The 12,243-nt window shown below is 37.9% G+C and overlaps 1 protein-coding gene across 2 annotated transcripts in view; it reads right to left on the bottom strand.

The window, feature by feature from the left end:
- Positions 1-12,243, bottom strand: part of ptk7 (protein tyrosine kinase 7 (inactive)) — a 122,062-nt gene that overhangs the window by 23,329 nt on the left and 86,490 nt on the right. Inside the window, exons 2-5 of one of the 2 annotated variants that reach the window (XM_003217525.4) lie at positions 5,908-6,201; positions 2,449-2,551; positions 1,787-1,977; positions 110-257 (exon numbers count right to left, since the gene is read on the bottom strand). In XM_003217525.4, coding sequence (XP_003217573.2) covers positions 110-257; positions 1,787-1,977; positions 2,449-2,551; positions 5,908-6,201 — 736 coding nt within the window. The remainder of the gene's footprint in view (positions 1-109; positions 258-1,786; positions 1,978-2,448; positions 2,552-5,907; positions 6,202-12,243) is intronic. The other variant, XM_008104911.3, reaches the window with a different exon arrangement.

Below are 12,243 nucleotides of genomic sequence, written 5' to 3'. Positions count from 1 at the left end.
CCAGATCTTCGGCTTAGAAATGGAGATGAGTACCAACCCCCAGAGTCGGACACAACTAGACTTTATGTCAGGGAAAAACCTTTACCTTATTCCCATAGGGGTCACTTACCTGCTCTGATTACTAACAGGGGTGTCTTCAAATAGCCATTCCTGAGTGGGAGGTGGAACAGCTTGGAATTTGCAATGGAACATGGCCTCCTCATTCCTATTGACAATCTGATTCTCAGGAACAACCACTGGGCGAGGGAAACTCTCATCTATTATGAAAAAACAGGAGAGTATAGAAAAAGCTGTGATTTAATCTTATTGTTTTTCCTCTATATCAAAATATCCCCAGTCGAAGGGCCGAAGGGACACAAGAATGAGGAGCTTTCAATCAATAAACATTAATCTTATTAGATGACTGCCTCCTAGTAGCCAACTACGACTTAAGTTTTCTGTGAGCAGAGATGGCAAGCATGTTGCCCTTCAGAGGCTTATGCACTGCAGATCCCGTAAGACTCAGACAACACAAACCATGTGAAGAGCTTACAAGAGCTGCTATTCAATCATATCTGGCGAGCCACAAATTTCTCAGCCAAATATAATGAACAGGATTCTCTTTTTAAAGGTACAATGTTCTTTCTTGCATGCTTTCCTTTACGGGTATTGCTCCTGTCTACATAGGTTTAAAAATTGTGTTCTTTTATTATTGGACTGGCAAAGGGCATTTTTTTTTCTTAAAAAAATATTTTATTAGATTTTCAAAATGTAACTTGAATACCACATTTTTTTTTAAAAAAACCATTGAGCTAAAGTGGTATCAAACAGCATTAATTCTACAATGTAGATGCATCCTGCCTATGATAGCAATCTCTTTTCTGATTCGTTTGGTTAGCTAAAATGAAACCCATGCGAAATCAAGGGTTTTATCATTTTTGTTTCGGTTGGATGAACCTTAACTTCTTTTTATTTGTTCTAAAAGCTTTGTTCTGCCTCCACTGTTAGTCCTTATGTTTTATGATATGAGTTCATAATCTGTTAGCACTGTGTCATTTGGAAATGTTTGCTGTAAATTTTGTTCTTTTCCTAAGGAAGGAAAGAAAAAGGCATCCAATTCTAGTTTTTATATTCCAACCCAATTCACACAGTACACACACATTAACCACATAAAGTTGAAATGGCTGAAATATGTCCGTTCGAGATGAAAAATGAACTGAACTATAGTCAAGTACTGAAAAATGCCATCATAATGCCTTTTTATTATGTTATGAATGGGAAATACTGCCTTTTCATTATGTTACAAAGTGAGAAGATACCATAGCTAGGGAGCTGAGATAAAGCTTTGCCATGGGTCATAATTTCTCATCACTTTTATAAAAGCAGAGAGAAGCCCACTACTTCTTTAAGTGTGGACTCTGATCCCTTAGCTCAATGTTAGGGTCACGAAAAATTTGACAACAGTAAAAGGTTTTGGAATGCTGCTTTAGACATTACACAAATCTGTTAGCAACTATGTGAAGTGTTTTCAGCGGACTCTGCAGAAAATGCTTCCGGTGTACTTCAAAAAAAAGGGGGAAATTGCTATTTAGAAAGCTTTGAAAATGCAGATTTATTATCAGTAAATGTTTCAATTTATACTTTTTACATACCTATATACCTGGGCTTGCATAAAAATTTGGGGTAAAAAGAGGTCATGAGTGGAAAAAGTCTAAACTTTGCTTTAGCCAATCAGGCCCCCAGAGCAAACTTCCAGGAGATCTAACTTTTGATTAGAAAATGACAAGAATATAACTCTCATTTTTACCTATGATGTTGAGAGTGAAGTTGTTGTTGCTGCACACAAAGCCCACAGCATTTCGAGCACAACAGTAATAAATGCCATTGTCATCAGGGCTGGCGCTTTTGAGAGTCAACGTCCGTTCCTTGTTGCTGACTGAGTAGATAGTACGATCATCAATGACCTGAGTGCCGTCCCGGAACCACTGACTTGTTGGGCTAGGAGACACAGATAGTTTGACCATTCGGAACCAGAAATAATTTCTTAACAAGCATATGTTAACTTGCACTTGACACGTTCTTTTTTCTATTCTCTCTCTCTCTCTCTCTCTCTCTCTCTCTCTCTCTCTCTCTCTCTCTGCTCTACTCTACTCTACTCTACTCTACTCTACTCTACTCTACTGAATATTAGAAAATTGAGCAGCAATCCCAGAAAATTATACTATAAAGCTTTGTTGTGTTAAGAGGCAATAATCCTCTTCTGCACCCAGTTCTATCATCCTCGAACGACCAGAGTATAAGACTAAAAATCTGTCTTCTTTTTCAAGATCAGGCTTCTTCCATTAAATACTTAATTTAACAGTAATCAGAATTGTAAATTAAACTGTAATTGGAAAGATTAGAGATAACGTTGGAAGGACAGAGACAGCTAGCACAAAGCAGGGGTTGCACACAACAGCAACTCCTTACCGTGGATGCCCATCAATGTGGCAACGCAAAACTACTGGAGCAGAACTCTGTATATCGTCCACTCTAGCTGGGTTCTTCAGGACAACACCACCTGTATCAATCCCTGCCAAAATGAGGGTGGAGAGAGAAAAAACAAAGGTAACTTTAAGGTCGCTCACTTCCCCATAGTACTTTGGAAAAGGAAGCATCCAATATAATCAGTGGCAGGTATCAAAAGGGTAATTATAGGAATGAAATGTTGCTCTCATTTCCACATGGCTACTACTTTCACTTGACATCAGAAAAACACAACTACACAGCATGATTTGCACTGCACATATGTATTATACTTGCTTATACAGAATAGTATAAAACACTTACATAGCTATAGCTTTGCATAGGATCAAGAAAAGTATTTTATACATCAATTTTAGGAATTCTGACAGTAAAAGCCTAAAATGATGAAGCTAAAAATACAACCTTTCCACACTTAGTGTTTGCAGACATTGGTTCTAAACAGTTTTATGTATATGTCTGATGATAAAGTAAGTTTAACCACTGTTCAAGGGCACAGATGCTGAGAATAGGGGATGCTAATATCAGACTAGGTAGCAACAGCCAAACCCAAGTGTCAGCTATGATCTCAGATGTTTTCTACTTTGCACTGCTGCCAAGTCACTTCTATCCCTGGTAAGGCAATTAGGTATATACTGGTCAGATACTCAGAAAAGCAATCTCTAAAACAGTAGGGGATGGAAGTGAATTCTAGGCTCTTTTGCCAAAAAGTCTGTAATTACAAATGTTTCTGTCATATGCAGCCTTTGCTCTTGTTTGGAAGAAACAAAAGAGACTTGGGACATCTCCAAAGCAGGCCCTCTGTACCAAAATGCCAAGCAAACAGGCAGCAGGTGGAGGTTATTGTATGTGTTATCTGATCACACTTCAACAGCACAGCTGGGCTGTGCTAATGAGATTGTCAAATCCTTATGTCCTAGTGCAGCAGAGGTGTGTTAGAAGGGAGAGGCAAATATCAGCTGTGGCAGACAAGAGGATTTACACTTGTAGTGCTAAATCTAAAGGTGCATACCAACCCCACCACACTCTCGGATGCTGGCATTGAGCTCCTTGCAAATCCCTCATGGCTCCCTTTTAGCCTGGTCTCACCTTGAACCAAGAATGGGGACTGAAGTAAATATAGTCCAGGTTACTAAAAAGTGACATAAAGTTTTAGGAACTGGCATCTGCTTCCTTAACAATTACAATCTAGATGGGGCAGTGCACATGAAGGCATATCCCTTTACCCATATATACATCTCATTTCCTTCAGGAAATAAAAAATAGCATGTATTAGCCTCTGATCTGAGCATCACTTTTACCTAGACGTGTTCAGTTTTATCAAGGAACATTTACCATATGTTTCATGCTCCAGGTCAAAATAATTATTCAATTCTTTTATTTTTGCCTAAGGCAGATCAGCATTTTTTTTTCAGAACCCACGCAACATACCTGTGATCTCAGTGAAGAAAATGCAGTTACTGTATATGTTTCAAGAGATGCATTTAATTGTGCAATAATAATCAGTATAATACAACATACACTGCTGTGTAACCAATTACAAATATGGCTTTATGAATGTACAAAAATGGTGTATTTTCCTAAGAAAGGTAGATTAAAAGCAAAATTCTTAAAATGCCTTTCTTTGATTTATTCCAGAAAGTCTGTAATTACTTCTTGAGTAAGAAAACTAATTAATCTGTGCCCTCTTTTGAACTAGTTGGAAAGTGCACAAAGATTATCAGTCTGCCTTCAAGAAAGAAATGTTTTTCAAAAACGTTTTCAGTTGCTCAATATTGGGACTAACTGTTGCTTTCTTGGCTTTGTTTTTGTTTTCCTCCCACATTTTGTTCCCTTTTTGGCAACTCAGCCCAAAATGTGAGAAGTTTTCTACTGATAATTTAAGCTAAACTTTGCATGGCTTTATAGGATTTTTTGCCTCAACTCATCTTCTTGCTAATGACTTGGAAGCAATGAATACCTCTAACATCATGAACTACAGTGATACTCAAGTATCTATACTTTTGAGAATGTCTTACCAGAGATAACAAGGAAAATCTCCTCATGTAATTACTGGTCTAGGAGTCAGTTTCATCTGCCTCTGATTTCTCTTAATGAGGAGAAGTGGAGTGTGGGAAAAAGATTCCCAAACTGAAGTGCCAGTAATAGCCCTATAACTGATGCTTCTGTCTTTATATACCCCTGCTCACTCACTTGCCCTGTGCAGAGAAGGCAAGGAGAGAGCGACAACAATGCAGCCAGGAAAGAGGAGTCATAGTTATACACATGACATCAGGGATGTGGAATTGCCTTCAACATTAAGCTTATTTGTATGTACCCTATGTTTAAAACATCAAACTGTTCACCACTCATCTTCCAGCCAGCTAGCAATTACATTTACCTTTCATACAAATACCTCATTACCTTCATGAGGTTTCATGGCATAGGTGGTAACATAACAGGTAGCCTCCTCTTCAAAGTATTAATTAGTATTAATAAAGAAAATGGAGTTCTCTAGGAGCTTAACATAAGTGTTTTATGAAAAAACCTCAGTGGCCTGAGATTTAGGGAATTTTAATGATTTATATCTTAATTAATTAATTGGTTTTAAATATGGTATATATGGTGTTACTTGTTTAATTGGTGTATGATTTTTTTTAGTATTTCATGTTGTTTGTTTTTGCTGTTTTAATTTTGTATACCACTTTGAATCCCACCCATGGGAGAGAAGTGGGATAAAAATAAATAATAATTATAGAAAAATCAAGAGTCTGGCAAACATATATTACGTACTGACTTCCAAATCACAGACACAACTATGGCAGAAGGAAATGGCCCTTAGAATGCCATTCAGAATAGGGATTCAGACTTTCGACAATAGGTTTACTACACCAGTGTGATGAAAGCATCTCTATGGAGCTATTTTTCTACATTTGTAGATAGTATAAAACTGAACTTCCCAAACAGAGTGTCGTGACACATTAGTGTGTCAGCTGCGGTGTGCAGGTGTGTTGCTTCTGAGTCTATGTGAAATAAGCAATAAATTATATATTTTTAAAAAATAGAAATGAAGATTTTCATGTGCACATATATTTTGTTATTACAATTTATGTATGTGTCTGTTTCACTTATAAGATGTTGATTTAACCTCCGGTTTGCTAATAAAACTGAATTATTGTGTAGCAAAATAATGCATGAATGTCTAAAAAGTGTATTACAAACATGAAATGTTTGGAAACCTCTGCTATGTGTGCTACATCGAGACTCCTAGGAATATGCCATTTCATTTACACCATTCAGTAGATACCAGTTGACTTCTATGAAAGTTGTCTGTGTATCTCTTTTTTCTTTCCCTCTCCCGTTCATTCGTCACATTGGCTTGAACCATACTGGTGGCAGTCAAACCAAGCCCAAATTGGCACTCACATTTTATGTTGAAAGATGCATTTGCTGTCCGTGCTTCCTCTCCAGTCACTACATTCCTGGCCACACATTGGAAGTTCCCGCCATCTTGCTGCCGGTCGACAGACGTAAACTGAAGGTTGCTCCCTTCTTTGAAACGGCGTTCGGTGTCCTGAACAGGGATCCCATTCTGTAGCCATTCAAACTCTGTGTCACTTGGGTCTTCTACTTCACAACGCAAGATGGCACCACGGCCATGTAAGGCATCCTGGGAGTATGGTTCCTTGGTAAAGATAATCTTCGCTTGAGCCCCAACTGCTGAAAAGAATAAAATGAAGATGAAAAGAGCCATAGCTATGAAAGTACTGTCAGCCCCCCACATGTGCACAAGACCACTGTGAAAGTGGAAACCACAAATAAAGGGTTTTTTAAAAAATCTGAGAGAACACCTCTCTAAGAATTTCTAGATCAGGAGTCTCCAAACTAAGGTCTGCGAGCCAGATGTGGCCCTCCAAGGTAATTTACCCAGCCCATGCCCTAAAGTTTAGATTTAGAGTCGACTTGAAGGCTCGCAACAACAAAACTCCAATTAACTTGACTATCTCATCAGCCAAAAGCAGGCCAACACTTCCCACTGAAATGCTCGTAAGTACATATTGGTTAATGTTCTTCATTTTAAATATTGTATTGTTATTTTATGATTTTTTTTGTACTATGAATAAGATATGTCCAGTATGCAGAGGAATTCGTTCATGTTTTTTTTTCAAATTATAGTCCGGGCCGCCAACAATCTGAGGGGGAATGAACTAGCCCTCTGCTTAAAGAGTTTGAGGACCCCTTCCAACACAACTCTATGATCACCTTCTGCTGGAAGCTGGCCACAGAACCACACTGGAGTACCTAGAGATTCTTTCCACCTCATCACTGGGGGGGGGGGGGGGGTTGCCCCTTACCACGCTGGGGCTCCTCTTTAGCCACAGATCCTCACATATCCCATCAGATAATGCAGGCCGTGGCCCTGTCCCATTGATGGTATATGTTTTCTCCTATACTTTGTTCATTTTTAATTCCAAAACGTAATTTACTTTCTGGATAACCCTCGCATGTTCTCTCTACCTGATTAAGTGACATATAATTATCTTCAATATGCATTTGCATGTAGAGAAAGATTTACAAGAAAGAACCCATCAAGGACAAATAAAGGAAGTTGGCACATAAGGAAACGATAGATTTTAACTCAAAAGTCTCCCTTAATCACTCCGCTATAATTCAGGGTGTAAGCATGGAATGCCTAGATTGGTGTACAATATGTTGCTGTAATGTGAAACGGATGGGAAGGTATTCTATTCCAACTTGTAAATTTAGAATGGAATAATGTTATGTGGAAAGAAGAGTTTTATTGTTAAATATATACCTTAACAAGGCCCTGAAGTGCTTATGAGATGGCCACCACCTGGACAGCAAAACAGAGAATTGCCAGACCTAACAGTAGGAACCTTTATAGCTGAAACCATAAAGCAAAGGCGCCATAGCTAGACTGTAAAATATCCTATTATGCTTTGTGGATGAATCACGAAATTTACACAACACAGGACCTCCCACCATCTCCATTTTACAAATGTGAGAAACCCTATCAAGACCTATAGGTTACAAAGTGAATCACACATTCAAATTTTCCCTGTTCAATGAGATCCTTTCAGAATTAGATATGGTTTTCTGGGAATATCTTAAATTAATTGGAATGCAATTTAGCAGGTTTCAATAATGTGTACTGTATGTTAGAACTCATATATTGATGCATATTTGCAATCAATACCTACTACATATGCTTACTAGGGATGGCCACCCCTCAACTGCTATTACAAAATTGCCCAGTGTGACAATATCTGTTATATTACTAATTAATTTCATGAAAACTGGATTTTCAGAAGAGAAAATTGCTCTGCCTTACATGATTTTAGCCCATTTTCTGTCTCCACAATACAGAACTATCAAGGATCACATCATTATCAAAAGGAGAATGTTTAAAAAATCTCACAGTGTATACTCATGTATAAGTCATGGAGAGATTTGGAGGGGGGACAAAATTACAGATTTTGTTACGATTCTTGGATAAGTCGAAGGTAATTCCACATTCTGGGAAAAACACCAATGTTTTTAGGAGGCCACCTGCCCCTGACTGCTGCTGGTGTTTCTCTCCCAGATATTCAAAATGGCCAAAAATAGAGCCACAATCGAGGGAGTAGAGGAGGTTGGTGCTTCTTTTAGGTTTTCTTGGTATGGATTAAGCTCTTGCCTTTCACCACTCTACTGAGAGAAGGGGATGGTTCCTTTTTTATTTAGAGTTAAGGTGAAGTAATCACACTGACCAGGAGATAAGTCAACTCAGGGTTTTTTAGCAGATTTTTTTAAACTAAACTGTTTTGATGATGTGTATATAGGGTAGACAGGAAATCAGAGGGACAAAAAATTGAAAAAGGCTTCACAAAAGAAGGAACACAACAGGGAAGAATAAAGCAGCAGTTCAGCTGTTATTTGCCAGTTTTGATATTGGAGCATGGAGAGATCTCCCTACTGCTTATATAGTACAATAGAGAGATCACTCTTTCCTCCAAAGCAGTGATGAGAAAAAATGTGCCCCTCCAAATGGTACTGGACTACAGCTCTCATCAGCATTGGCCACCATGGCTAATGGTGAGGGATCAGTCTAACAACATCTGATGGGTCATGTCCTTGCCCTAAAGATTACAAGTAATAAAATAAAAGTTTTAAAAGGTACAACAAATTAACGCAGGGATGTTTGAATGTGTGGAAACTGTTGTGTCACAAATGACTAGTACTGTCAGATGTCAAACAATCTTTGCAGTGGGGAAGAGCACATTCTTCTCAACAACAGCATTTGGAATTTTGAGTGCTGGTAACATATTATTTGTGTATCCATGTAATGATGCTTGGCTTCCAGAGAGGGCCATTTCCGTTTAAGGAACAATTAACATAAATAATGCAGATTTTTTTTCTAATCAGAAGGGAATAAAGCAAGGTAGGCCACTGTGGTCATCCAAATGATTTTTCAAGGCTAACTTCCTTAGGTTTGCTGTGTTTTACAGTTAACCTCTAAAGTACTACAAGCACCCTTTGCATACTGATTTTTCAGACTAACATACTAACATGACAACATCTTTGAATTCTACTCCCATAATGAAAGCTGTATGCTAAAAAAAAAAAGCTCAAAAAATCTACAGTCGCTTCCTCCAGGATTGTCAGATTCTCTTATACAGTAGAGTCTCACTTATCCAACACTCGCTTATCCAAAGTTCTGGATTATCCAATGCATTTTTGGAGTCAATGTTTTCAATATATCGTGATATTTTGGTGCTAAATTCATAAATACAGTAATTACTACATAGCATTACTGCGTACTGAACTACTTTTTCTGCCAAATTTGTTGTCTAACATGATGTTTTGGTGCTTCATTTGTAAAATCATAACCTAATTTGATGTTTAATAGACTTTTCCTTAATGCCTCCTTATTATCCAACATATTCGCTTATCCAACATTCTGCCGGCCCGTTTATGTTGGATAAGTGAGACTCTACTGTATTAAATGAGTTTTGGGCATTCTTTGGAATAAAAAAACTGGAGTACCCAGTCATTCAAGAGATAGGTCTGTTGGTTGTAAAATCATTAACTGTAATTGTACAGCAGTGCCAAATCTTCCCAAGAACCATCAACTAGGTTTCCAAACTGCCAGCTCTACAAATTCCAAAGTGTACCTATGTCTGAAGGCCATGATTTTGTGGCTACCTGAAGGAATCTACTTTAAAGCTTCAAAGGGGGGCCACAGAAGGAAGGGAAGGGGCAACATTTCTGTACACAGTAATACCTTTTGAAGAAGGTTTACTGAAAGGCAGTGCTTTGATCTGGCCAATAAACAGATATAAAACAGAACTGGGCATAGCCTACGGCACTTTTCTTCAACTGCTGCTGTAAAAAAAAATCTGTACAGGAAGATTACAGGAAATACATATAAAACAGATGTTTCCAAGACAAATTGAAGCTGAATATTTTTCTCTATACCATTGCAGAAAAAATGCAAGATAAATGTCACTAGTGATATAGACGGTCAGGTAAGCAGCTGAATTAATGCAAGAGACACACTATGTTGCTACCTAGATTTCCTTAGGGGCAGCTAAGCTTCCTCAATTTCCACCTAAGAGTTGGCACTTCAACTTCAAAATACTTTTTTCTGGAACCAATGGTTTCTTATTATCATCTTCATTTAGTCACAACACACTTAGGAGTTTTGCTAAGCAGTCATGCTCTGATTTTAGCCATGTTTTACAGTTTTGCAAAGCACTGCCTGCAGACAGCTACAGTTTATTTTAAATGACCTATTATTACACCAGTAATGCCAAATGTTGTCCTTCCTGACTCTTTAAAAATATAAAAAAAAAGATATCACAAGAACCTTTAGTGGTCTTCTTCAAATGATTACTAAAGGTCTCCTGCAAGAAAGCCCCCTTCGGGGTGAGAAGAGCGGGATATAAATGTAGCAAATAAATAAATAAATAAGAGAGCACAGACTTCATTCAAAATAAGGGCTGCTTGACCATGAAACATCTCATCCTTACAGCCCAATATTAATATTTTTACTTTTCCTTTGTTTCTTGATATTTGTTCCCTTTCCTGTTGATTTGCTGGACTGCTTGTGTTAAGTACATGAATGCTCTAAATAGCCAATGCACTATTTCTACCTGTACACAAGCTAACAAAACATTAATTAAAACATAAAGATAAAATAAAAAGAATGGGTAGGAATTTTTCACTGGAATAACAAACGATTCAGAGGCAACTTTAAATCCTACTTGCAGTTGTTAGATCACAAGATTACAGTTTCAGAATTCACAAATGATTTTAAAGAATCACAGAAAGGGAAGTAAATAATACTGGGGCAGCACAATACTTGCCCTCTTACGAAGTCAATGAAGACTTCAGGCCCCAAAGAATACCAGAAATGAAGAGGGCTGCCTAAAGCATTTAGGGTAGAGAGGAACTGCATGGATTCACACAAATAAGACACCACAGTATTACATAACATATCTAGCAAATCTATAGCTTTGCAGAGCTATTTTGTGGACTGTTATGACGCAATATCCGGGAAATAATCCTGCATCATATCCTGAGAACGGACTAAAGACCTTAATCTCTTGTTCTTATTTTATATTGGACTTAGCTTGTAATTTGCCAAAAGCAACCCAATGAGAATTGCAAAACAGGGCTCTTTTCCACTTCCATTCTTACTGCGGTTTTTAGGTCAAATTGACATTCCTGCTCTTAAGTAGAAATACTTCAGATGTGTTTTAAATAAGGTAACAAGAGAAAAAATGGTTTGTGTGAACAGAGCACAGCAAAACAGGATAACAAGAAAGACACACTGAAAATAATGTCTCCAGTTCAGAAAGCCAGTAAAAAAATAGTAAAAAAAAAGAAAAAAAAGAAGCTCCAATCCGGTTATGAATAACCCAGCCATGCCAGGAGCCCATGGTATACCCTAAATATCTAAAACACAGGCATAACCCGGACTGGACACATTTGCTGCAACTATCACTGGAATTACCCATAAGAATAGCAGTAAGCAGGCTATAAGTAGTAGATGTTTCAGTTAGAACACCCTTTCCATTGCCCATGCTGGATGAGGCTGATAGGAAATTTAGGCCAAGACATGTGGAAGGCCAAAGGTTTTCCCACTTATGATTTAAAGGAATAATAGTCAGCTCCTTACCACATAAACATATTGTAAAAGACAGAGTGGAATTTAGCTGTCCTCTCCACAATGATGCTACACAAAGAGAAGTATCCAATCTTTTATATTACCTCAAATAATAATAGCAAGATATGGTAGCTATGCTTGCTTCTCAGAAAGGGCAGGGAGTTGGGGGTAGCAAACCTAGAGCCACAGCGGCTGCCTGGTGCTGTTGATTCCTTACAGCTGCTTGGCTTTTAAAAGATCTGAACAATTCCTGTGATTTTCAATTTGAAAGGTAAGTGCGAAAAGAGGAGTGCAGCTTTTAAATTCTTTCTTTCATGCCAAAGCCAGATCTGGTTTCAGATACTCATCAATAAGTATTATTAAGGCACTAATGCAAAAGTTAATTCTCAAGGAATGCCACAATTTTATTATTTCTACTCATGGTGTTCCCAAAAACATGCAGTTTGTGTAATAAATGATATATCTCGTTTTTTTTCTGTGTCAGAAGCAACTTGAGTCACTTCTGGAGTGAGAGAATTGGCCGTCTGCAAGGACGTAGCCCAGGGGACGCCCAGATGTTTTGATGTTTTTACCATCCTTGTGGGAAGCTT

The sequence above is a fragment of the Anolis carolinensis genome, chromosome 1, assembly GCF_035594765.1.
Source record: "Anolis carolinensis isolate JA03-04 chromosome 1, rAnoCar3.1.pri, whole genome shotgun sequence".
Taxonomy (NCBI): domain Eukaryota; kingdom Metazoa; phylum Chordata; class Lepidosauria; order Squamata; family Dactyloidae; genus Anolis; species Anolis carolinensis.
Note: the sequence above shows the minus strand (reverse complement) of the source record. Positions and strands in the feature narration are given on the sequence as shown.